This window comes from Melospiza melodia, chromosome 2 (assembly GCF_035770615.1).
Source record: "Melospiza melodia melodia isolate bMelMel2 chromosome 2, bMelMel2.pri, whole genome shotgun sequence".
In the NCBI taxonomy this organism is placed as follows: Eukaryota; Metazoa; Chordata; class Aves; order Passeriformes; family Passerellidae; genus Melospiza; species Melospiza melodia.
In genome coordinates, this window is record NC_086195.1 from 5,472,537 (window position 1) to 5,500,156 (window position 27,620).

The 27,620-nt window shown below is 42.5% G+C and overlaps 1 protein-coding gene across 1 annotated transcript; it reads left to right on the forward strand.

Annotated features, from left to right (window-relative positions):
* Positions 1 to 2,438: 2,438 nt before the first annotated feature.
* On the forward strand, positions 2,439 to 27,572 carry UBASH3A (ubiquitin associated and SH3 domain containing A). The gene is made up of 14 exons (XM_063150374.1): positions 2,439 to 2,599; positions 7,226 to 7,279; positions 9,096 to 9,282; positions 11,410 to 11,608; positions 12,427 to 12,596; positions 14,130 to 14,338; positions 15,087 to 15,213; positions 17,333 to 17,432; positions 18,443 to 18,565; positions 19,339 to 19,431; positions 20,702 to 20,846; positions 22,786 to 22,892; positions 23,796 to 23,902; positions 24,597 to 27,572. Exons 1-14 carry the CDS (start codon positions 2,487 to 2,489, stop codon positions 24,732 to 24,734), a joined length of 1,872 nt encoding a protein of 623 aa, XP_063006444.1. The 5' UTR covers positions 2,439 to 2,486; the 3' UTR covers positions 24,735 to 27,572.
* The last annotated feature ends 48 nt before the right edge of the window (positions 27,573 to 27,620 follow it).

Here is a 27,620-nt window from a genome sequence, read left to right on the forward strand (position 1 = left end):
GACTGTCTCGTTGAGTGGACCTCAGCAGGACAGGAGAAAGAATTTTATAGATAAGATACAATAAACAACCTTGAGACCGAGAAATGAAGAGCTCTGACTCCTTCTTTGAGTGCCAGGCTGGGAAAAGAGATTTTCTAACATATCTCAGGGTCACTCTCAGCAGCTAAAGTCCCGAGACTTCATCTCTTCATCTCTTCATCTTTCCATCTCTTCATCTCTGATCTCACAGACTCACTTTGCTCCTCCTTCACTGGTTTTAGCCTTTGCCATGTGCTTGCAGAGGGTTTGTGAAAAAGCAGCATCTCACGTTGCTGAAGGATCAGCTCAGTTGTACTCTGGGATCTAGAAAATGGAAATGTACGTTTGTGGTGGTGTTCACAGGGGTCCCAGGATGAGGGAAGAGACGGGGATCTGACTCCATGTTTCAGAAGGCTGATTTATTATTTTATTATATATATTATTTTAAAACTATACTAAAGAATAGAAGAAAGGATTTCATCAGAAGGCTAGCAAGGAAAGCAGAGAATGGAATGATAACAAAAGCTCCTGAGTCTCAGAGAGTCTGAGACAGCTGGACTGTGATTGGCCATTAATTAGAAACAACCACATGAGACCAATCACAGATGCACCTGTTGCATTCCACAGCAGCAGATAATCATTGTTTACATTTTGTTCCTGAGGCCTCTTAGCTTCTCAGGAGAAAAATTCCTAAGGAAAGGATTTTTCATAAAATATCATGGCTACATACATTCAGCTGCAAGGAATGCTTGAGAGTAGTAATAGTTTGGCTGGGTTGTTTTCACTTAGAAGAGAGATTCCTGATAGTGAGAAGGATGGAGGGAAGAAGGACAAGGAAGGATGATGCAAAAAATCCACAGGAGTGTAAGTGAAACAATGAGAAGCCAGAGAGGATATGAAGGTTTTCCATGATAAAACCCATGTCCCTGGAATATGGCTGAGATATGAGAAGCTCTTCAGTCCCATTTCTGTGCATGGTGGAGACTGGCACTTCCAATGGAGAGGACACCACCTCCTTCCTCCCCTGTGGCAGGAAGGAAATGATGAATCTGACTTCATGTTCTTAGGAGGTTAATTTATTATTATATCATATCATATCATATTATTTTATATTATGCTATGCTAAAACTATACCAAAGTGTAAAGAAAGGATACTTACAGAAGGCTTAACAAGGTACTAATGAAAACTTGTGACTCCTCAGAGCCCTGACACAGCTAGACTGTAATTGGTCATTAAAAACAATTCACATTTTGGATAAACAATCTCCAACCACATTCTAAAGCAGCAAAACACAGGAGAAGCAATCAAATAATTATTGTTTTCCTTTTTCTCTGAGGCTTCTCAGCGTCCCAGGAGAAGCAATCCTGGCAAAGGGATTTTTCCAGAAAATATGACGGTGACACTCATGATCCTGTTAAGCCATGGCATCAAGAACCGTTCATCATCTCTTGGGTCACTCTTTCAGCAGCTTTCCCTGGAAATGGGGACCCTCTCCCCACCAGGCTTCAGACAGTTCTGATGGTTCTCCAAATGGCTGGAGAACCAGCTCAAGCTGGCCAGGTGTCCCAAGGGGAACTTCAGCCAAAGTGGGGAAAACATGAGGGCTCATTTCAGGTGACCAGCAGCTCAGGTGATCTCTTCAGCCCATGGGGTGAGGTGTCCTGTCGTCCAGAGGGAACACTGATACCTGCAATGAGGACAGAAGAAACTGTCTCCAACCAATTCACCCACTCTGGCCATGCTGGAAAGGCTGGGGACCAGCCAGGGCAGCTCTGCAAAGCTCCCACAGTGGGACTGGCACCACTGGAAAGGACAATTCTTCTCCCTGCTTCCACCCTGAGCTGCTCCAAGCTCAGCCTCAGGGTGTGATGTCTGGATAGGACATTGGATTTAATCTTCCACAGCTTGGTTCCTCATTGCCTTTGGCTGAGAAGACCAAAGCAGAAGCTACATATGATATGGGCAGGAGGACTTGAAAGCTGAGCCCAAAAGGAAGGTTTTGGCCTCCAGATGAACTTCCTACTCACTGCAGGACAGCCCCAGTTGTTCCTCCCTGGTGCAGTTGCAGCTCAGATGGATTTTGTGGCTTTCAGGAGACAGTTTATAATGAAAAACTAAAAGATTCCACCTCAGCCCCTTCCAGCAAGCCCACCCTGACTGTGGTGGTTACCTTTGGTCTCCTCATCTCTCCTCATCTTGTTCTGCCAGGGCAGGTAAGAAAAACTTTTGCTTTTTCAGCCACCCTACGACAAAAATTCAGAGGCGCAGATTCTATGAAAACAGGATGTCAGCTTTTGTCAGAAAAGATCACAAGGGGTGTAAGGTTGGGTTCTTTTTTTTTTTTTTTTTTTTTTTTTTATTTTATCTGCCTCCTTCTCTCTGTTTCATTTTCTGCCTCGCTCCCTCTCTCCTTCACGCCCTCCTCCCAGTGTGTCAGAGCGCACGGAGAGGGCAGGACAGGCAGGAGATGGCGGTGGCCGAGGCACAGCTGTACTCAAAGGTGTCCAACAAGCCCCGGGGCAGGGGCACCTCTGCCCTCCTGGAGCCTCTCCTGGCCAAAGGATTCCCGGCTCATCTTGCGTGAGTACCGTGCTCAGCTGCCCTGGCTCTGGGGGATTTATCCAACTTATGAGGGGTTTGCCATAAAATCCCCATACAGGCAGCCTGGGTTTCTTGATCAGGAGATTGGGCTGCTCCTGGGGTGATGTCCCCAAGCAGAGATCAGGCCTGTCCCACTCTGAATTTCATATGTGAAATTCTCATGTGTAGTATGATATACATCTCATATATGGTGTGTATTGCCCACACAACAAAACCAATCTGCTCAGTATTCAATATTTTAAAATACTGTGTAAATCTAAATCTATATAGTAAATCTATCTAAATCTAAATCATATAGTATGATATGTGATATATATTCTCATATATATGTATGTGTGCATATATATATATATATTCTCATATATATTGTCTATTGCCCACACAGCAAAACCAATCCGCTCAGTATTCAATATTTTAAAATACAGTGTAAATCTAAGATGCTGTGTAAATCTAAATCTATAGTATGGTATGTGATATATATTCTCATATATATATGTATATATTCTCATATATAGTGTGTATTGCCCACGCAGCAAAACCAATCCGCTCATCATCCAATATTTTAAAATACTGTGTAGATCTAAAATACTGTGTAAATCTAAATCTGTAGTATGATATCTATTCTCCTATATTCTCATATATAATGTGTACTGCCGATACAGCAAAATCGATCTGCTCAATATCGAATATTTTAAAATACTGTGTAAATCTAAAATATTGTGTAAATCTAAATCTAAATCTAAAGTAAGAAATATTATGTATATTGCCATATATAGTGCATACTGCCCACACAGTAAAACCTGTTCAATAGCCAATATTTTAAAATACTGTGTAAATCTAAAATACTGTGAAAATCTAAATCTATAGCATGATATCTATTCTCCTATATTCTCATATATAATGTGTACTGCCCACACAGTAAAACCAATGTGCTCAATATCTAATATTTTAAAGTACTGTGAAAATCTAAAATACTGTGTACATCTAAATTACAGTATGATATCTATTCTCATATATAATATGTACTGCCCACACAGCAAAACCAATGTGCTCAATATCCAATATTTTAAAATACTGTGTAATCTAAAATACTGTGTAAATCTAAATCTATAGCATGATATATGATATATTCTCATATATAGTGTGTATTGCCCATACAGCAAAACCAATCTGCTCAATATCAAATATTTTAAAATGCTGTAAATCTAAAGGTGCAAGCCCTTCCACATCATGAGTTTTGAGAGGCTTCTCAATGAGTTGAGGAATTGACCGTAGTTTATTCTTGGGATACATCCTCTTTGATTTTGTCTGCTTTTATTACTCTTATAATAAAAAAACATGGGTGTAATTTCTAGCCAAAGGTTCTTCCAGGCCTGGCAAAAATCTCCTGCTGGGGGGTGTCACTGGAAACTGGTTTTTTCTCATTAAGATGCCCCCTAAGTCTGTCAATTTTTCATCCTGTCTTGAATCAGGATCTTGTTCCAAAAATCATGTTCTGCCTAGAAAATGTCATAGTAAAGAATGAGGCTCTATTCTTGGCAACTCCAATGGATGGGAGAGTGACTGGTGGCAGGTAAACAAGTTAATGCAAAAGAAAATTTCAGGTCATTCCTCCCCCAAACATCTCTCATGTTGGACAGGCACGTTTTGGGGAAGATTTTCCAGTTTCTGGATGGCAAGTAGGGACATTTTTGTTCAAACCGTTAAAAAAATAAATCTTATTATTTAAATATCAAAGAAACCCTCATAAAAATATTTTAGAAAGAAGAGCGGTACCTCTCTACCTTTTGAATGAAAATTAAATGGGTGGAAGAGGTTCCATTTGTGAGTGCTGTGTTGTTTTTTAGGAACAGCTGTGGTAGCAATCAGTATCGGACACGATGGGCACAGCTCTCAAGGGAACTGTGAGTCCCTTGTTCCCAGTGATGCACAATGGAATTTTAGCTGAAAATATGGCTCATAATTTCTTTATTAATACTGTAACTTTGGTCAGGTCAAAGTAATGTCCACTTTTTGAATTTTTTTCTGTTTAATGTGATGCTTTTCCAATCCCCTTCAAAACGCTTTCTGCTGTTACTGAGATGACTTTGTCCTTCCCAGTTCAAAATCAAGAAGCAGCAGCAGAAATACTGTGCAAATTGATGTAAGATAACAAAATATAAAAAAGAAATTTTAAAAAAATTTATTTCCTATTATTCACCTTAAGACCTTCAAAATTTTGGTTGTGTTTTTAAAAACCTTTTAGCTGTCTCTGTTATCTCTCAATTAAACCATGAATGAAAGTACTGAAAAGTTTCTTTTGAGATGTCCTGGCCTGAGAAATATGAGGTGGGGTGGAAAGATTACAAAATTTTCCATGTAGAACCAACAGGCCAAAGCAGCATTTCCCCAAAAAACAAAACTCAAATATGTGAGGGTCAAGTCTAGCCTAAGATCAAAAAATTTCCACAAGAAAGTGTGCCAGCAGTTTCTGTTTTAGAGAAGAGCCAGCTTATTGTCACAGTAGATGTATTTTTAATCTACTTTCATTACAGATTCTCAATGGTTTATTCTTCTCTCTCTCTGAGAGAAATTGCTATATGCAGAACTTATTCTTTGCATTATTTTTCAATTTTGACTTCTCATCTTGGAAGTGTAGAATTAGTCACAGCCCTGGTGCTAAGAGTTCTATAAACCTTGCTGGAAATCCTCCCACTGGAATTTCCTGCTGCAAATTACATCCTCATATGTGATGAGACAAAAGCTGGGAGAGGTATGGAGAGGAGCATGAGGGAACAACGAGATGGGACTGAGCAGGATGGCAGTTCATGGCCTCAGGTCTCACTTGTCTTATTACAGTTAATTTTGAAGGCCTCATTGTAAAGAAAAACTGAAGCCAAGCTCGGATTTAGCTTCAGAGCTTGTGCCCAGGTGGGAGAGCAGCATGGCATGAATGGTAAAACCTTCCCTTGGAGGTGCAGGGAGTGGTTCTGAACCCTGGCATCACTGCCGCCAACACTTCCACAAGGCACAGGGTGAGAAATGAATTTGTAGAGAAATCACAAAGTGTACATCTGCATGCAAACTTTGAGATAAATGCTGACTGAGAAATGCCATGGAATAGGATGGACATTATTGAGAGAGAAATGGAGCTAGAAACAAGTTTCAAAGGATGGCCTTGCAAATAACACTAGATGTTTTAGAGAAATAGAACTATGAAAGATGCATTGGAGTAGGACCCACGAGGGGGAATTTTCGATGATTGGCTTTAAGGCATTTACAACATGGTGTGGCAAAATCTGATAGGCCAAGAAACACTTGTGATGTAAGAAGGAAATAGTCGGCTTCTGATTGTGATGCCATGAGTTATAACATTTGTATTGTGTCTCCCTTCACATGAGACTGAAAATGGAATAGAAGTTTTTAAAACACCTCTCAGTTGCCCCATCTGTGGGTCAGAAAAAGGTTTAATCTGATAGCACATCAGGGAAGGCTACGTGAGAAGGACAGAAGGAGGGCTCAGAGGAGAGGTAGAAGGAAAGTTTGAGTGGAAAGACTCATGTTTGTCCTCATCCCTGTTGGTCCCCACTGAAGAGCCAGCAGTGGCTGCATATAAATGTTATTAACAAGCCCAAGTGTGGTTTTTACACTGAGGAGAGGACAGAAGACTGGGAGGGAACAAAAGGATGAGCCTGAGTCGTGCAGCTCAGTGCACACAGTGCTGATGTGTGATGGTCTGTCATGGGGATGGATGGAGAACGAGAATGGGAAGAGACAACACAACTCAATGCCCTCAGGAGCCAGTGTCCAGAAAAGATGGCCTCAAAAGAGAAGGAAAAACATCAGCAGATGCCAAGAAATTCAGTAGTTTTCTTCCAGTGTCCTCTGTCTCTACATCCGCTTGATGTTTCTTCTGAGAAGTTTGTAGGTGCATTTCAGGGGTGGAAATGGGGCTCATGAATGCAGCTGCTGCTTGAACACTGGAATCTTAGGCCCATTACCCAGTATTTAGGCACAAAGGTTTGCTCATGTGAAACATGAGGCTGGCTTTTTGAAAGCTCTAGTTAGAAAAGGAAACCAAATCCTACCCCAGAGAACGGAAGTTGCATTAACAGAGAGAAATGAGAGATTTTGTCCCTCATTTCTGAGTTGCTGGCTTAGATCTGGCTCTCTGCTGGCTCTGGGGGGTCCTCAATCCAGATTCCAAACCCCAATATAATTTTGCTTGGTTTTAATGTATGGGCTTGGCCCTGGCATCTTGAATCAGCCCCTTTTTGCTATGAACCAAGAAAACCCTGTTCTTACAGTGCTTGGATGGATGGTTCATCTAACCCCAAGGAAATTCATCTAGTCAGTGAGGCTGCTAAGGAAACACCTCCAGAACACAAGGGAAGGCATCTCATGGGGAGCACAGGTTACCAATCTTTAAGGAATTAAACACTTGCAGTGAGAAAAAAAGCTACTTGGAAGGCTTCAAGAACAATAACATTTGCTAGCAAAAACCTTCTTGCTAAATATCCTGCCTGTGCTGGAAAATAGACTTGATGACCAAAGACACTGAATGCCTTTAATTCATAAAAGTTTTCTTTCAGGATTTCTGAAGAACCAATCTTGTGTTTTTTCTAGGCAAAAAGCCTTGGTTGCTACTGGACAAAAAACAGTAGAAGATGCAGTAAAATGGTAAGCACCTGTGATTTCTAAGGTGTGCCTTCACATTAAAGCTGCCTAAAAATCCTTGTTGATGTGCTCATCCTGTTGCTGAATTTGAAGTTAGGTGCCATAAAAAAAACAAACCCAAATTTGAGATTTTTTTTCTCATTTATTTCACTCAGAGAGAGAAATATTTATATTTGTACTTCTTCTGGGACACAAGGAAACTTGCAGAAGGTCCAGGTAAATTAAAAACAAGCAGCTACTGTTATCAATGAGTCAGTTCACAGGACCAGCTGGTCAGGTCAGAAAATTCACCTCAGCTTTAAGCCTCCTGAGAGAAAGGAGCAAGGAAAGAGGGAAAATTTTTGTAAACCTATGACTGCACTTAGAAAAACGTGCAGAAACAACTGCAGCTGAAGGGGAACAGAAAGGCCCATCACAAATTAAGGTGAAAGGCTGATGGTTAGATGGAGGTATTATTACAATTTAAATCACTTCTCAGTTTTGAATGCCACAAAGTTTCTCTACCAAGACTCTTAGAGAGTATTTATATGTCATTCATGTGCTGATAACTGATTTTTTTGTTGTTGTTTTAATTCACCTTCACGTTAAATATAGTCTTTCCTTGCACTTTCTTTTACTTTTTTTTCCCTTGGTTCAGTTGGTTTTTTTTCTTTTTTCTTCTATTTTCTTTTCTTTTGTAAAAAGCCAGAGGATGCATTTGAGAATGGCATATTCTTTCCAAATAATTTTTTTCAGGGATGCTGCCACACTTCCCAGCAGCCCTTCCCAATCCAACAGCTGCAAAGACAAACATATATCACATGAAAGACGTGGTGAACGTTATCATCACATGGCACATAAATTTCTGACCTTTCCTTGTGTGTTTCTGATTTGCCTTGCTGACTTTTCTTAGGGCTGAATAAAAAGGCTCATTCTGCATATTATTTTAATCTTCAACTGATTTTAATTTTGTCATTCTTTAACATGTTCCACCCATTGCCGTTTTCCTACTCCAGCTCTCTGTTTCCAGTCATGAACAAGGGGAAGAAAAACCCCAAAACCCTAAAAAAGTATTTTTTGTTTTTTCTTGTTTTCCTGAGATTCCCACAGTCTTGTACCAAAGCTGTCTGCATCCTAGGATAACACTGTCCCTGCTGCACAGCTGGCTGACACTGACAGAAGCAAAGGCACATGACAAAATGTAAAGTAGTCAAAAAATAAGCGGAAAAAAAAAAATCTCAGTTATTTAATGCTGCAGAGAAAAAATTGAGCTTTAACTTCAGCTTTTCATTTGAAAGAAAATAAAACTGCATTTCCTTTTTGTGATCTCTGTTATAGAGTGTGGTAAGGTTCCTCACTTGGGGTCACCAATTGTGGTGGTGTTCACAGGGGTCCCAGGATGAGGGAGGAGACGAGAATCTGACTCCATGTTTCAGAAGACTGATTTATTATTTTATGATATATATTATATTAAAGAAAAAAAAATATTAAAACTATACTAAAAGAATAGAAGAAAGGATTTCATCAGAAGGCTTGAAAGGAAAGGAAGGGAATGATAATAAAATCTTGTGACTGACCAGAGAGTCCGAGCCAGCTGACTGTGATTGGCCATTAACCAGAAACAATGACATGAGACCAATGAAAGATGCACCTGTTGCATTCCACAGCAGCAGATAATCATTGTTTACATTTCATTTCTGAGGCCTCTCAGCTTCCCAGAAGAAAAAGATCTGAGCAAAAGGATTTTTCATAAAATATGTCTGTGACAATAGAGGCCTTCAGCTGCAGGAAACCAGAGCGGTGCACACACTCACTGTCAGCGTTACACTCTTGATTTCAGGCTGCATTCCCACTGCAATGACCCCTCCCTGGATGACCCCATCCCCCAGGAATATGCCCTGTACTTGTGCCCCCGGGGCCGCCTGCACAGCCGCCTGCAGGACTTCTGGAGGGAGAGCAAGCGCCAGTGCGGCAAGAACAGAGCCCACGAGGTCTTCCCACACGTCACCCTCTGCGACTTCTTCACGGTGAGGCAAGGACAGTGCAAGGTCGGGTTTCAGCTGGGTGATACTTGGTGAAACTGGGCCACCTGCTGTTGTCTGACACCAGAACTTGTTGGTGATCAAATTACATGACCCAGGTCCAGGCATGTTGCTTAATGTCTGAGTGAAGCTTAATGTCCGAGTGATGCTGAGTGTCTGAGCGATGCTTTGTAGGAGTGTCAGGGGTAGGACAGTCGGGATGGACGGAGAGCAGAGATCTCTGCAGCCAGGTCATGGAACTTGTGGTTTATTGCAAAGGGCCCAAGTGCAGGGCCCTGCTGGGAGCTGCCAGCCACAGATCGGAGTAGGCCCGAGAGAGGAGAGGGGTAGAGAGGATGAGAGAGTAAGAGAGTAAGAGTGTTAGGGAGTAAAAAAGGTAAGAGCATAAAAAGGTAAGAGAGCAAGGTTCCCATTACAATACCATAAATCTTCTTCTGTGCTGAATATTCTGATTCTCACTAACCAATCTAGTACAAGATACAAATTCTATAGCATTTACATACAGCCTATAAGAATCATTACATTACCATACTGTGTTACATTTTAAACCCTAAAAACTCCTCTTTGGACCCCTTCTGCCAAGCTGTAGGGTCTGCTCTGACCCTTGGACCTGTCTGCAAGCAGAGGGTGTTGTTTCATCAAAAGGGGATTACCTTCAGCCAGCCACACCATTGTTTTCCAGTTGTTCAGTAACTGAGGTATCTCAAAGCTTGCTTTCATTTCAATCTCGCTTATAGTTTCTATATTCTCAAAATCTTTTGCCAGGTAATCATATTTATAAGGCTTTCCTGTTTCATCTTCCCCAACAATGCTTAATGTCTGAGTGATGCTTACTCTCAGAGTGATGCTGAATGTTTGGGTCACAGTTAATGTTTGAGTGGGATGTTTTGAGGTAGCTGGTAGCTGGTACTGGAATCAGATTTATTTCATTTCCTGAGCCTTTCATTTTCTTCACTCATCTTGCTTTTTCCATCTTTAAGGAAATCTCTGCCTGCTCAGCAAAGTGTTTCACAGAACATGGTTGTTTTCAGTGCCATTTTGGTAGATCCATCTAGAGCAGCCCTGTGCAGTCCAGCTGCTGTTAGGCTTCCATGTGTCCATTGCTGCATGGATTTAGGATAATAAACCTTCCCAGCCAGGGCAGCAGTGGCTGCCATCAGCCAGCTGTGCAGCAGGGACAGTGTTATCCTAGGATGCAGACAGCTTTGGTACAAGACTGTGGGAATCTCAGGAAAGGCTCTGTCTTCCCTAGAGAGCCCCATCACTGCTATGGTGGTGTGTCCCAAATTTTACTCTTTTTGTTGAAGTTTAAGATTTTGTGAAATCTTTTGTGATGTCCAGTCCAGCACTGGACTGGTCTGGAAAAACTCTGGAGCCTCCTGGGATCCAGTTTTAGCACGTTGACGATGCAACACATGAACATCAGCTGTGTCTGGGATGTGCTGAAACAGGCATGGGCTAGAGCAGCTGGACAAAAAATTACTTTGTTCATCCTACTTTTGTGTTAAACCATTAAGTGCTTCCTTCCCACTAAGGGTGGGTTATCTCAACCCTGCCAAAAAGTAGAGACAGTGAAAATAAGATTGTTTTGTTGCAAAATACTGAGTGGTGCTCTGTGACCATTAAACACAATTATACAGAACAAAAATCATTCATTAATAATGAATGCCATGCTCTTGGGAGGATTTTAGTTTAAAGGCCTGTATGGAAGAGACGACTGCATTGCAACCCTCACCTTGCACATCTCAGTAAAGGACTGTAGGATAACAATAACACAAATTGCTGCTTAGAATTGAAGAAGGAAATCATGATCCCTGTTTCGTTTCAGACTTGTTCCTGCAGATGGTAAAATATTTTGGCTTTTTCCTACCCAAACTAGATAAACTTGGGTTGCAGGCTTCATCTTCCTGTTATAGAACCAGGACACTGTGCTGATCCAGCTGCCAAATACTGCTGGGTTTATTGCCAGGGATTTCAGGCAAATTCCTAGGTATTTTGTGTTTCTCAGGAAGTTTATAGCCCCACAGTTTTCTGGCAGTGCTGTATGACAGAGGTTACAACCCTGGCTGTGAGCTGGTGGGTGAAGCCTGCTCCTCCTCTGTTTTCTTTCAGTGTGAAGACCAGAAAGTGGAATTCTTGTATGACGTCCTAAAGAAAGTGGGTGACAGCTTTTGCCAGATCTTTCCACCATCCATTTTCCTAACACTACATGCATCTCCCAGCTACCTGGGCTTCTTCATTGATGACAGCCAGGCAAACATCCTCAAAGACTTTGCTGTGGCATTCTCAACAGAGGCTTCAGCCCTGGCAGGTAGGACCAACACCAGGGGGAAAATGGGAGGATGGTAGCACAAATGTGTAGCCACAGTACTGAAAACATTCCCTGTGTCTCCAGGGGAGCTTAGGTGATGTTTTCCTACCAACTAACAGGTGCTACAGATTTGCTGTACAAATCTGCGAGCTGCTTTGTATCTCCTTTGCTGCTACAGATTTGCGAGCAGAGTAGCAGAGGAGGATGTTTTGATCTTTGAAGACACAGCACTTTTGCCTAGAAGCTGAAATGATCCTGTGTGCAACTCGGCAGGTGATTGATCAGGATATCCAAGATTGTCAGGGACATAACCCTCCCCAGATCTCCACCCTCATGGTGCTGTGCCCCAGCTTGAACTCAGAAGAGGAAAGTCATTGGAGAAGACTTCAGCAAAATATTTAATTTATTTTAGAATATACGAATGTTGTAAAGTTTGTAAATGGCCTGGCTGCATCCCTAGGAACAGAGCCCAATACCTTTTCCAAGGGAAACTGAATCACCAGTGGAGACTGAAGGGACACAGCCCCAGCACAGCTTTATCTGGGAGAAATGAGTTCAGTGCACCTCAAGCTGGGAGAGAAATCCAACCATGATCATTTCTTTTCCTCACAGACGAGGCCAGGAAGAAAATCCAGTCCACATTTGTGAATTATTTTGACTTGATTAAAGCCATGACACCCTTCAAAACCATTACTCAGTAGATCTGTACCACTAGTTACTATACTATTTCTTCCATCATGCAGATTGTGTAGGATAAAACAAGAGGAGCATTAAATGACCTTTGTTCCTATGTTGTGCTGTGATTGTTTCATCCCTAGACTGCCACGTGAAGCCCTCCTTGAAGCAGTTCCACCTTACCCTGGCTCACAGGTTTTACCCTCACCACCAGAAGACTTTGGAACAGCTGGCCAAGTGCATCAACCCAGGAGAGCCCTGCCAGTGGGTGGCTGCTCTCTATTCACGGGACATGCGCTTTGCGTATTACCAGGTACTGGAATCGTACTGGTTCATCTCCTGAACCTTTCCTTTTCTTAGCTACAGTCACCTTGCCTTTTCCATCCTTAAGAAAATCTCTGCTTGCTCAGCACAGTGTTTCAAAGACCATGATTGTTTCCAGTGCCATTTTGGGCTGAAAAACTGCACTCCTGAATCAGTAGATAATACCTTTATTTTTGCAGATTGCTTGACCTGCATGTCTCAAAATATAACTCCAAACCCCAGAGAAAATCCTAATCTTACCATGATATGAGAAAATAAGAGACAGGAAATAATGATTCTTTAATATTTTCTAGGATTTGTCAGTTTACAGTTTTGCAGCAAAATTCCCTTCAGCAAAATTAGTTTTCTTGATTGTTCCAGCCATGATGAAAACTGCAGCTGCTGTGAGCAGGGGTCAGTTCTCATTGATGATTTTCTGCTTAGCAGACTCAGTTGAAACCAGTCAATGTTCTTTCAGTTATCATTTCCAAATTTAAATTACAGAATGTTCCACAGCTTTTCATCAGATCAGTAAATCACTTTGTCACAAGTCTCGTGTTGGATTTTAGTCACACTCAGGAGAGCTGCAAGCAATCGCAAAAATAGGTCAGATCTATGTTTGCTTTCAAATAAAAGCAGTTAGAGGAGGAAAAATGTATTTTTGTGAAAACCAAGTGCCTGTTTTTAAACATATTGTAAGTGTGGTAGTGTCTTCCTTTTCTGTTGGAATCTGAAATTCCAGGAAATTCTCTGAACTTTGGGCCTGGAAGCCAAAGAATTAAGCACGGAATTTTATCTGAGACCTTGGAAAAGGCTTCCAAACTTAGGTGCTAGAAGCGAGAATGTGGCTTTATGGTTTAAAGCAGAGATATGTTAAGTTGAGGAAAGTTTAAAGTTTTAGAGTGTAAGATATAGAAAAATAAAAGTAGTTACAGAGGAAAACAAGAAGTTTAGAATGCAGTACTGTAAGTTTGTGTGTCATAACATGATTGGCTAAGAAAGCTTACACTGTAGCATGGGTCTGTAAGACAAAATATTTAAGGATTGGGTCAAAAACATAAATATCCTTGTTGGCAGTGTTTTATTAGTCAACAAATCCTTAAAAGGTCTTGCAAGTAGAGGTCTTGTAATCTTCTGAACCATGCAGTGAAGACGTGAGCCGAGCTCACCCTTCCTGCCTATGTAGAAGAAAGATAAATCACATCATCTAAAAATCTCAGAGGTTCCATCTGGAATTCTTTCCAAAGCCCCCACGCTTGTCCTCTACCAAAATGCCACTGCAGAGCAGGCTGCAGAGTGGCAAGCAGAGCTGGATCCAAAGTGCCCCTGCAGAGCAGGCTGCAGAGTGGCAAACAGAGCTGGATCCAAAGTGCCACTGCAGAGCAGGCTGCAGAGTGGCAAACAGAGCTGGATCCAAAGTGCCACTGCAGAGCAGGCCGCAGAGTGGCAAACAGAGCTGGTTCTGCATCCAGGATAGGCGAACAGCCATCCCCTGAGCAGCTACAGCCCAGGGCACCCCTGACCCTGCTGTGTGTCCCCACAGAGGCTCAGAGCCCTCTTCCAGTACAAGCCCCAGAACATTGATGAGCTGATGATCAACCCTGGGGATTTGATCTACGTGGATCCGAGGCAGCAGAGCGAGGCGGGCGAGGGCTGGGTGGTCGGCACCTCGCACCGCACCGGCTGCAGGGGCTTCCTGCCCGAGAACTACACCGAGAGAGCCCATGAGTCAGACACCTGGGTCAAGCACAGGTAATTTCATGGCTGTGCCTTTCCTTGGCCGTTCCTCCTGGCTGGGAATCCTGAGCGTCTGGGTGGGATGCTGGGATATTTTCTGAGAGGAAAGAGGCAGGACGCAAACCCGCAGAGTGCGTAAGTTCAGCTGCTCCAGGGATGACCCCTGATCACTCTTGGAGAACCTGAACGCCCTAATGAATTTTGAAAGAGCACATTCTGCCAGGGCAGGCTCAGCCTTCAGCCTGGCTCCCTGATCTCTTCTGTTTTTTCTCCTCATTTCAAGGGCTTGTAAAGTTGGCATGAAATGAAACCACACAAAGGTTGCTCCACCACCTTGGCACCACCCTTATCTTGTTGATGTGCCCTGCATCAGAAGGCACCTGTCTGGCTTCCTGCACCTCATTCTGCAGCACAGCTGATGCTACTTGCAGATTAGAGCTGAGTTTTCTAAGCTGGGAAGTTTTGGTGCACTTCTTGATGTCTCAGAGAAAGGGAGGAGGCCACCAGGTAGTTATTTCCTGCTTGAAGGTCCCACTTTGGCAGGGTTACACCCAATACACACCATCAGTTCCTCATATTTTAACTTCTTTTTTATGGGGCATATTCTAAATGAACAGCAAAGTGATGAGCTGGATTGCAAGTGTGCCAAAAATATTGAATGGAGCACGAATCCTGACTTGCTGGTCCTGTAAATAACATCATGACTCAAAAGTCTCTTCTATTTGTCTGCCTGCGTGTGTTGCTGCTTCTGCTTTTTCTACAGGGAATATGTTTTTGACACAGCTTCAAGATCCTTCACCAAAACTGAAAAGGAACCCAATGTAAAGCCAAATGGTGAAGCCCATAATCTCAGTATGTCAAGGAGTGTAACCAATGTTGTTTCACTTCAGGTAATTGTTTTTTCCATTTCTCATCTTTGCCACGTGCTTTGGCAAATATGCTACTAATTAATGGCATTTAGTAAATTTAGTGGAATCTTCCTTTTCCTCCCTCATATTTTCATTTTTGTTGTACATTTATACACACAGTTTTATTTATTATATTGTACATTCATATATACATACACACTCATACTGTATTGTATCATATCTTGTACATTTTTTCTGTACTGTAGATGATGTATATCACAGGTGTCTTTCATAAATCTTTCCCTGCTCCTGTCAGAGTAGCACAACACATGAGTTCTCTGCTCAGGTTTCTCTGAGCACAGCCTCAGTGGGTATGGAGACAAGTCTGATAGGTGAGACACAGACACAACCTCCCCTGACCTCCACATGGCTTCAGACAGAGTAAATAAATCAGAATTAATTAGGCTCACTGCTCTTACATCTGGATTCTATGGATGTTGTCTTGGAGGTTTCCATGGCCTCAGATGACATTTAAATGTTCAATTTTCTTCTTTATTTTTAAATGTGTAGCTAGTGCAGATAACAGCACAGAACAGATAGCTGGAGTGGTTAGCAGCACTGGTAGGATCACATTTTTCACCCAGATCCAAATCAACAGCTATCAATTTTTCCCATTTCTTCTGATAGGAAGAGCAAAACAAGTAAGGACTCTGGTTTTTTTTTTTTTCCTACAGCACATTTGCACCTGAGTTGCCTTTTTGGCTCTGTCAGAGATGCCAAAATGCATTTTCAGCACAGACATGCCTCAGAAACCCCTTTATCTTGCTGGCCCCACAGCCTCTCTTCCTGCTATGCCGGGCAATAACCCTGGGCTGGTTTGTGCTAACATCAGAGAAACTGAGGGCACCTTGAGGGAGTTTCCGTCCTGGGGCCTCCAGGACACCATCTATGCGACTGTAAGAACTTTCTGAACAAGTCACACGTCCTTTCTCTGGCTCTGGGCCTCTCTTATCCAGGTCAGATCTGGGGCAGAGCCAAGGCTTGGCCTGAGAAACGTGTTTTGCAGAAGTGCACATCTCCAGTTTAGAGTTTCCCTGGCCTCTGGGTTCCTCTCAAGGAGAAGAGGAAGACCACAAAACTTCGGGTTTATACTCTGATCTTGTGGCAGTTAAGGGGTGTTGCATGGCAGAATTGCAAGTATTTAACAGAATGCATGAACATCAACCTCAAACAACTTCTTAAGAGTTCCCTTCTCTGTTGCTGAAGATGCAAAGCACTTAATTCAGTGCTGCAGCACTGTTAACAATGCTGTTTTAAACAGTAACATTGTTTTTAAAGTTTTAAAACCTTTGACCTTGTTTCTCCCTATCTTCTTCTCATTTGTATTTAATGTGCATTGTATACTAACCCCAAACTACTTCAAATTTATTTGTAATTCCATGCAGTCTGAGTAAAAAAAGTGGCCTTGTAGGAGATCTGGGTTCACTGTTGATTTGGCCACACAGTTATGAAAATGTAGAAGTAGTATTTTCACTAAGAAAAGAAGGAGAAGCTTGGTGTTAGTCCTGGTGTAGAAAAGGGAATTACCAGTCAGATCTTAGCTAATTTTCTGCTTTTTGTTTATATCACCCATATGATATAAAGTAAAGTTATGATTCCTTCCCACACTGAGGTTACAAGATCTGTTACCAGCTCTGCCTTTCACTTGTGCTAACACAGAATTAGAACCTGCAGCCCGTGAGGGTCAGGGATGTGACCTTTGACAGGACAAGACAAAGTAGCCTTAAGCCACACCAGGGTAGGTTCAGGCTGGATACCAAGAAGAATTTTTCCACTGAAAGGATGGTTAAGTATTGAAGAGACTTCCCAGGGAGGTGCTGAGTCACCAAACCTGGAAGTGTATAAGAAACATCTGGATGTGGCACTCAGTGCTGTGCTTGAGTTACAACGTGTTGGTCAGTCAAAGGTTGGACTCAATAATCCTTCAGGTCTTTTCCAACCTTAATGATTTTATGATTTTCTTTCATTTTTCATCAGTGGAGAACCAGTCAGGCTTATCACTGTCCTAAGGACAGGCATCTATTCTGCTGTCTCTTCTCCAGGAATCCAGGCTTTTCCTGCAGGTTGTAGATAATATCCTTCTGAAACTCCCTTTTCCCAGAACGCTGCCCTGAGGAGAGGGGTGCTGGTGATGAGCCACGGGGAAAGAGTGGATCAGGTCTTTGGCAAATCTTGGCTTCAGCAGTGCCTGACTGCAGATGGTGAGTAAAGCAACAGGAAGATCTTCAAAAACCAGGGTCAAACCAAATTAACCCCAGTAATGGGTAGAAGAGATTCAATCTTTGTGTAAATTATAACAGTGCAAGTCAGGCACAGTGCTCTTCAACCTCCACATAACCAAGTCACAATGTCCTCAAGTCATTCATGTTTATGCTCCCTAAATTCAGATAAACAAAGCTCTTGTGCTGCTGAGGGAGGTGTGTCTCACTGTACATGAACAAATCACAGGAACACCCTCATCACCTCTCATTACATGCTTCTTGTCAGACCCCTCCACCTTTCTGGGCCTGAGTCAGAATTGTGGGCTCTTGATCAGAGTCACACTATGTCACTAGTCCAACCTGAGCATTCTGTGGTGGAAATGAAATGTCAGCACTGACCTAAATTAAAATCTGAATTTCCTCTCTCTCTCTCAAAATTCAAAGAAAAAGGTACATTTTCAGGTGAAGAAAACTGACCCAAAACAGGGAAATATGTGTGTCAGGAGGAAGGAGGGGAACAAGAAGGTGGGAGTTCATGAGTGAGAGGTTTGTGCTGAAAGCCTGCCTTGCTCTGCTGGAGACTTCCCATCTTTAAGGCATGGAATTCACGAATTCACAGCAGATAAGGAGAGTGATACCATATAGCTGTATAATCAATAGTTTTCGTTTTGATTCCGTGGAAATGGGTTTTTTTGGTCATTTTGGCAACTGTAAAAGAATATAGATAGGGAGTCGATTTTTGTTTCTCTTGAGTCCCACAAAGCCAAATTCTCCTGAATTCCTGTTCTTCCTCTCCTGCTCTCCATTTGCTCCTTCTGAGCTTGAAGAAGAGGGGCTGTTCTCTTAGGACAGATGATTTCCCAAGCCAGTGTTGTGAACTTAAAACATGCTCCCTTTAAGGTAATAGCAGTGGCTGTTGTTCATCAGTGAGACGCTGACAGTCTGTAAAACAAACACAACACAGCTGCTGCCTCCCTTGTGCCACAGCAAAATGTCCTGCCTTGTTTCAGGGAAATACTACAGAGCAGATCTGAACTTCCCCTCCTCCCTGCCGAGGCAGAAAGACAGCATGAAGCAGTTTGAATGTGATCCTCCTTTATCTTGCTGTGGTATTTTCCAGTCAAGGCTTATAGGTAAGCTGGATATTATCCTCCTGCAAGTGTAAGGGTTTGGGAAGCAGGCTGTCATCATCTGCCAAAGCTCATGCTGGCCGGCCTTGCAGCAGAAAAATCTCCTGCCAGCACTCAATTATGGCCACAATTCTCTGTGGGAAACCACTGCAATATCTTCTTAAATAGTAAAACAGAGAACACAGCTGATAACTTGTTTTTGGGACCCCCCCCTCTGCCAGTTCCTGGAGGAACCAGAACACTCCCTGTGCCCTGCTGCTTGTCTGCAAGGGATGACTGCCTTGTGCAGTTGTCCCAGAGTGGACAGTGAGGGGTGAAGGGGCTGGCTGGCCAGAGGAAGCAGCTCCATGGTCAGCAGAATGTGGTCACCTCACTGCAGGAGGATGGGTGGTGTGGGTTAGGCTGACTCAATTTACTCACCAGATGAAGTTGTTTGTGCTCCCTGGGCAAGAGGCATGACTGTGACAGTGCTGATCTGCTGCAATTGCTTGTCTCTGATGGTTCAGATTTATAGACACAGCCACATGCCTAAGTGCTGTTTGCAGATTTGGGGTGAATCTTCTGTAATTATCTTTCCAGGACTCATTTTAGAATTGATGTTTCCACCAGAATGATCTTTCTAATGAGCTCAATCAGCAGATAGTGGGAAAAATTAACAGAAAGGGACTGCCAACATATCCCATGTTGATGACATTACAAAGCTCTGAGATGTTTTTTTTTGCAGAAAGTGTTTTGGAGTAATTTCTCATCTGTCACACTTTGCTGTTGCCATCCAGGGGAAGCTCTGCTGGAGCAGGAAGTGACCATCAGCTCCGTGTACTCGTCCCCTGCCCTGCACTGTGTGCAGACAGCTCAGTATGTACTGCAGGGTAAGGCAGCAAAACCTGCCAGGTGCTTCTGCCACATTGCAAACATCTCCACCAAACCTCTCTGAAGCCTCTGACATCAGCAATTAAGGGAGATGCACAACTTTGTGGTTGTTGTGGTTTTCTTTACGCAGGCAACACGAGGTGGTTTTGACTGTTTGTAATGCAGGCAGCAACAAACCTGCTGGTGTGTGTGTGCATTCTGTGGCATATATCAGAGTAACTCTGGGCTTTCCTGGTTAGAAACAAACCTGCTGGTGTGTGTGTGCATTGTGTGGCATATATCAGAGTAACTCTGGGCTTTCCTAGTTAGAAACAAACCTGCTGGTGTGTGTGTGCATTCTGTGGCACATATCAGAGTAACTCTGGGCTTTCCTAGTTAGAAACAAACCTGCTGGTGTGTGTGTGCATTCTGTGGCATATATCAGAGTAACTCTGGGCTTCTCTAGTGAGAATGGACCTGCTGGTGTGTGTGCAATCTGAGGAATATATCAGAGTAACTCTGGGCTTTCCTAGTTAGAATGGAATCTAATGTTATATAAAACAGAGGTGTTTCATATCTGCTGGAATTCAATATTAGTAGCTGCTTCTTAAATCACCACTGCCACCTCTTTCAGAAAATGTTTTGACCCAATTATCAGATGTTTCCAGAGCTCTGAAGGATCTGATTGTGAATCAGGGAAGACTGGTTCCATGCTTCCTTTTGCAAACCGAACTATTTTAATCCTTCGTACTGCAAAACATATTTTCTTTCCTCTCCCTCTCTTCTTTTTCATCTCCCGTTCCTTTCAGCAAGCTCACAGTTCATTGCCATGTTTACATCAGAATGCATTCACTGCCACTCTGTAACCTCTATTGAGAATACTCAAAAATAATATTTCTTTTGACAAGAGAATTCCATTTCTAATTCTGGACAATTGGAACAGTTTACTGCCCCACTGAGGAGCAAACTACTATATAAAAATGGTAAAAATATTTCCTGTCTGAAATTTATCCAGATTGCAACATTGCGAAACTGAGTTTTTTCCCTCTAGCAGAGCATCACAAGAGAGCTTCAAAAGTTATAATTATGATAATGATGATGATAATAATTTGCAGTCACTTTATGTTAGTCATACAAGAATATAATGGTGGCTTCCTTTAATCAGTTGGTTGATAATAAGTAATTCATTTTCATTAATGAAAGTACAACAGCAAACAAGGCAGAATGTATAGCCTGAATGTAGCACTTCAAGTGTACCTTTCTACTAAGATCTACTTCTTGTTCTTGCAGGGCTTAAATTAAATCAAAAAGTCAGGATCAGGGTGGAACCAGGACTGTTTGAATGGACCAAGTGGGAAGCAAGCAGAGCAATCCCTAAATTCATGACTGTGGCAGAACTGGTGGAGGCGTCTTATGACATAGACACAAGTTACAGGTAATTGTGTCTGGCTGATAAAGCTGTGGGGTTTTTCCCTGAGATATCTTGTCCTTTTATGTGTCATAAATCATTGCAAACATTGCAAAGATGGGGTGATTCTGATCAAATTCAGTTCAAAATAGGATATAGAAATAAGATATGCTGTCACCAGCACATGGGTGCACTAGCACAAATGTCTTGTACATGGGACCAGCCTTCCTCTGGTGCTGCCTTGACATTATGGGCTTTAATGTCAGGTCCCAGGAGCTTTGCTTTTGTCTTTGTTTCATGTGAAAACACTTTGGAAATGTGAAGAATAACCTGATTTTCAGTGACAAAGAAATGTGATGTTGATATAATGTCAGTCAGCCCTTGGCTGAGGGTCTGCAGGGCAGCAGCAAGAGGTTTTGGGGACAGGCAAGATAAGAGCATTTCACTTCAATTGATGTTTCTGGCATCATTTTAAGTTGCTCAAAGTTTAATACTGTGCTCAGCAAGGACTTTTTGGAGCCCTCATAACTTGGCAGGGTGAGGGTCAATGCCTTTTCTGAGCACTTGCAAACCACAGCCTGGCAGGAAATGATAAACCTCCAATTCAGTCTAACTCCTCATCTTGTTCACAAACCAGGCTGCTCAGTGTTTGCAGTGCAGCCAGATCCAGGAAATTACTCAGCTGTCTCTGGGATTTCCCACATATTCAAGAAAGGGGGAAAGGAAACATCTCATGTCTTAACACATTCCTTACAGCCAAGGTTGTATCTTTGTTTCAGACTGCATAAAGTCTCCAAAATCCTAATTTTTTTGAGCACAAGTCTTTCTGCTGGTTCTTCACTAACAGAATCCTCTAGGAGTATTTTTTTTTTTTTTGATCCAAAATCACTTCCCTCAAAAGAAACTGTGCAAATGCACAGCAGTAGGAGGTTCAGAGGGGAATCTTTAAGGCAATGTGAACTACAGTGTTTAGGACCCTCACAGCTCACTCAGGTCCAGGTAAAAACAGGGGGGATGAACTATAAACTTCCACATAGAATGCCAGTTTCTTCCCATCACATGCAGGACTAAAAAATCCTTGGGTGCCAGCTGTTATGAATAGGATCACTTAAAGAATCACCAGCAAGGGGTGTCAGTAAAAACCAGATTATAAAATTAAGTGTCAGCACATTAAAATTCATTGGCAAGGTTCACTCTACTACTGAGCTCGTGGGACAGCAGGGTCTGGTTTTATCAATCAATCCCTATAAAAGCTGTCCATCACCCAAGCCCCACCAGACCTCTGAGGCTGCCCTGATTCACAGCAGTGTCATGGTCTGGCTCTTGGGGTTTTTGGGTGCCTGAAAAGCCTTGGTATATAAATGAAAGAATGCCTGGTCTCAGCAGAAGTACTCAGATATTTTGGAGTGATGCATTGTGATTTCTGTCCCTGGAAACACCTTTTTTTTTAAATTCTAGCAGTGGAAGTCTTTACTATCCATTTGGCCAGCACTGCAGATAAGCCTCGTTCAATATAGATTTTTATTTACTTGGTTTATTGAGGAGATTAATGCTGAAGTACCAAATCTTGAAAGCATTCTCGTCATCATTGTCTCTCTTTTGTTTGGATTGGAAGACCCAGGCAGCTCTGCAGCTTGTGTCTGGGCAGTGGTCCTTGCTGGCAGAATTGCTCAAAGCTTTTCATAGGCACAAATCCTGCTTTAAATAATCTCCGCTGTAAACTACAAGTTTTATTGAAGCCTGGTTTTCCCTGCATCTGGTGCTTTAGGAGCTATGAGACAGCCATGAAATTGAATGGAAATTACTCAGAGAGAAGCTCATGCTTCAGACAAGCAGAGGTAACAGTGTGTCAGCCAAGTCAGTAGATAAACCTTTTAACTGAGTGCCTTTTTCTCTTGTGTAGTCATTCAATGCTGCTAAGAGTGCATTCATCCATATTAACATATATTTGCGATTTTATTGTCAGGGGTAACTTCCCACTCTCCTCTCTGGTGCCATCAGAAAGTTATGAAGACTATGTCAGCAGGAGCTCTGCAGTTATAAAACACATCATCAGTGCCTGGCCCTGCAAAGGTAGGGGTTTCAGATCCTTGAATATTCTGTCAGACCCTTGCAGTAAGAGGAACTGGCAGAGATTTGCCACCAGAAACACATTTAATGTGAGCTTTTGGTACTGCACAGAGCTTAAGGTAGACTCAGTGCTTGCCCTGGGCTACACCGAAGTAACATAAATGCAATTTATGGAATTGAAATGAAAAAAGTAAAGTAAAACTGAGACAGTAGAGTACTAAATTGCAAAAGTATATGCTTTTCTTTGTCTTTCTACATAAGGATATTGAGACCGCATTCACGGGGGTCTCAGGTTGAGGGAAGAGACGAAGATCTGACTCCATGTTTCAGAAGGCTTGATTTATTATTTTATGATATATATTACATTAAAACTATACTAAAAGAATAGAAGAAAGGATTTCATCAGAAGGCTAGCTAAGAATAGAATAGGAAGGAATGATAACAAAAGCTCCTGTCTCGGACAGAGAGTCCGAGCCAGCTGACTGTGATTGGCCATTAATTAGAAACAACCACATCAGACCAATCACAGATGCACCTGTTGCATTCCACAGCAGCAGATAATCAATGTTTACATTTTGTTCCTGAGGCCTCTCAGCTTCTCAAGAGGGAAAATCCTAAGGAAAGGATTTTCCATAAAAGATGTCTGTGACAGGATGTAGCTCAGCAAAATATAACACGCTTTTCTGGAAAGCTTTTTTCTCTTTCCCTCACAAATGCCTTCTCTCAGTAGATGGCACGCTCAACACACCAGATATTTTCTGCCCATCACAACACACTCTGCCACATTATCAAAGAGGTCTGCAAAGATGAACAGCCCCAAAGCCACCTCATCCCCATGTGCTGATGGAGAATGTGGCAGTGCTGCAGCTCCCTCACCGTGGTTCTTTGCTTTTCCTGCTGTGCCAGGTGTCATCCTCATCGTGGGCCACGGCTCCTCCTTGGCACCTCTCAGCCGGGCACTCACAGGGCTCCCCAGCAGAGACAGCGGAGACTTTGCCCAGATGGTGCAGAAGGTGAGAGGGTTTTATTCCATCAGGAAGCCTTTGGGTTGTTTCATTGTGTTTTTAGTAAGGAGATTGCTTATGCAGCAAGACGTGTAACAGAGTGCCAGCACCAGTGACATCAGCTCTGTCATTCCAAAGGGGTTCTCACACAGGTTTAGCAAAGCACTGGAGGTAAAGAGAAGGATTTTATTCTGGGGGCTTTGTATGTGACTGGCAGTTCAGTCTTTGGAGTAGATTTTCATCTGGAAAGTCAATGCCATGTAACCCCTACAGATATGAGGCGCTTTTGGAAACCTCTCCACTTGGAGCTGGTCTCCTTCCTTTCAAAGTGGGAAAAGAAGGCTTTGGGGTGACCTAATTGCAGCCTTCCAGTACCTGAAAGGAACCTACAAGAAAGATGGAGAGAAACTTCTCAAGAGCCTGGAGTTACAGGACAGGGGGCAATGGCTTCAAACTGACAGAGAGTAGGTTTAGACTGGATATTAGGGAGAAATTCTTTACTGTAGGGGAGGGTGAGGCACAGGAACAGCTTGCCCAGGTATGAATGTGGAGTGGTGACACAAGTTCAGCTTTCACCCCTCAGTGTTCCAGCCTGGTTTTAGTTCATTTCAGGAGTGACAGAGTATCAGGGTCTGTTCTTTTCTGTAGCAAAGCCCTCTCCTTCATGTCAGAGCAATGACCCTGCTGGTAACTTCCTTCTCAGATCCCTGCCCTGGGCATGTGTTTCTGTGAAGAACAGAAAGAGGAGAACAAATGGCAGATGGTCAACCCACCAGTGAAGACATTAACTCATGGAGCAAATGCAGCATTTAACTGGAGAAATACTATCATGGAAGATTAAAATGCCATCTCTGCCTTTGCAGTTGTCAAAAAGGAGCCAAAGGCAGGTTATGGTTCATCACAGTCCAGTGATTCATCCAGAAGACACACAGAGGGTGGGAAATGCCCTCTCTGAGCTGTCAAAGCACAGAAAAACACTTCTGAGTTTGGTGCCTGGATTTTGTTTTTGTTTTGGTGACTGAGAAGAATGAACTTGAGAGGTAGGGCACAAGTGAGAAATAACACTTTTGATGGTGGTGACAAAAGCACCTTTTAAGCTTTCCTGAGCATAAAAATGTTTAATAAATATAGATATATATAACTACCTGATTATCAACTCCACTCCAAGAGGCACTGAAGTAAACAATGCTGTATTTTTAAGACTGAACTACATCCAGCAAGAATTCCCTTTTTCCCCCCTTCTTTATTCACTTGGATATTTTCAGACAACAGAAAAACTGGGACTGAAAAAAGTCAACTCCTACCCAAAGAGGAGACCAGCTCTAGCTAAAGCCACTGTGTTTCCTGTTCACTCCATCAGTTCTGTGAGAGCAAATACCACACTGACTTAGTTTACCTCTTCTATGAAGGGAGTCCATTTTCTATCACATCAGCTCCTCATCCAGAAATTCTCAAGTGCTGCATATTGCAAAAGGGTCTAAATTATTTCTTTTTGAATGGAAATGAACCAGTTGCTTTACTGTTTTTGGGACAAGGAAAGATGCCCCATGTTACTGTACTGGTGACAAAACTGTGACATGAGCAGCTTTAACTCTGAACCCTTCCCAAGGTGCCACTTGCAGCACAACAGCTTTGCTTTGTGCTGGTTTGTGCTGAATTTATTAATGATGATCCACCATCCCCGTGGGTCATCTGGAAGCTTTCTGCAGCTCTTTTCTATGTGATGTGTTTAATTAACAAAATGTATCCCTGAAATCCTATGCACAAACAGGAACATGCCTTTCCACTGTCCATTTTTCTCCTGCTTTTCCTTTCTGCTTATCAGATAACTGCTGCCAGGAAAGTACAATGTTTCTTTCAATGAAAGGAAAAAATGAAAATATTTCTCTCAGAACATGGCTAAAAATGTTTTCACTTTCACTCCTCATTGCCTGCTCCTATGTGACATCTCCCTGCAAGCCATTAGCCATGGGGGCATGCAGAGGAGCCCATCCAACACTGCAGCTTTGGGGCTGAGAAGTGCCTGACAGGCACCTTTATCTGTGGGTGTAGAGATTTTGTTATCTCAGCTGTGCACCTGCAATGATTCATTCTGACTTTCCAGCTCTGGTGGAGTTGCTTGAGCTCTCAGTTTTCTGACAGTGCTGCAATTTTACAGTGAAAGTCAAATGTCTCAGACAGGAGCTCTTTAATGAGCAAGGGCACAGGACTCAAGCTCAGGAGATGGGTGGCTACAGCTGTAGTTCTAGAAAAAGATAAAAACACCAAATGTCACCACAACCTTTTCTTAATCAGGGGAAGCAGGATGCCACTGCAGTGCTGAGAGAACTGTGGCTTGGCTACTTCTCCACATCTCAGCCCAGCACACACTTGCTGTCAGCCAAGAGAGGCAGGTGTGGTGAGGGATGAGTTTGCTCTGTCTGAAGGTGGTGGCCAGGCTCCTCTGTGGCCAGCAGGGAGGGCAGGGGGGACTCACAGGTCTGGCTGAGAAAGGGCTGTATGATGCAAGAAAACCAGCAAAGACTGGTCATTTTTAATGTATTAGTGATATTAAATTTCATTACAAATTTTCTTCTACCTTTCTAGAGATAACAAGGGTTTTTTTCCATAATGCTATTATACATCAATCCTAGATTTGGCTGCAAACTCCAGTTTGGATTTAGAATCTTTTTCTTCCTATAAAATACCATGTGACATCTCTCCCTTCACCCAATGGAATCACATGTATTGTCAGGGTGGGTCTGTTGTGAAAAATAACCTGTAAGAACAGCACCATCTCATTTCTTTAACAGCATCATCCTTTCTTTAGGAGCTTTTCCACGTTGCTGCCACTGTGTATAAGGTAACAATGAAACTTCTTTTTGCTTTTCAGTCCTTCTGGTCTGCAGAAATAATGCTGCTGAAAACGAGTTAATGGCACTCTAATCCTGTTATTACCCATGCAGCTCCTGTCCTTAATGAGTGTGTGCAGCTCCCTAGAGGCAGGTGACAGGAGGGGAGAAGGATGTGGCTGGGGGAAGTGTCTGTCTGTCTGTCTCTTACAGGGGATGGATTTTACTGCTCCACCCAATTTTGGCATCTAATCAGATGCCCACAGTGCATGGACAACACTATTGACAAGCTAAATATACTTCACAGGCAGATTCCTAAAGCACTCAAACCAGAATCCCACTGTGCTTTTCTTTTATTCTCCATACAGATGCACTCCAATGAATTTTACTTCAGCGAAAGCAATGAATTAAACTTCAGAGCATGTTTAAAAGAGGGTTTCAAACTTAAGTTTTCTTTTGTGGTGAGGACAAATGCTTAGTCACAAAACACTGTGCTAAAGTTATAAAGACTTCTCCATGTCTGTTGTTTGAGTCAATTGAACAGAAAGAACATGAACAGAAAGAACAGGCAGCACCCTCAGGAACCCATTGAAACCATCTCAGTCTTAATAATGGAAGGGCAAGGACAAGCTCTGCTATTCACAAGGACCCTGCTTTTGGCTTTCCTGGGAGCCGATGAACATAGACTCAACCCTAAACAATTTTTAAAATCAGAGCTGAAATGATGTCCTTATCATACAAGGTTTCTTGGTTGTACAATCTGGTGCTGGGGAGAGAGAGAGAATTCCTAACATGGTGTGTACAATTTATTTTTGTGATAAACAAAATAAATAGGAACTTATTTTCCAGTTTCTTGGGGGGTTTTTTGTAATTTGTTTTTTGGGGTTTTTTTGTTT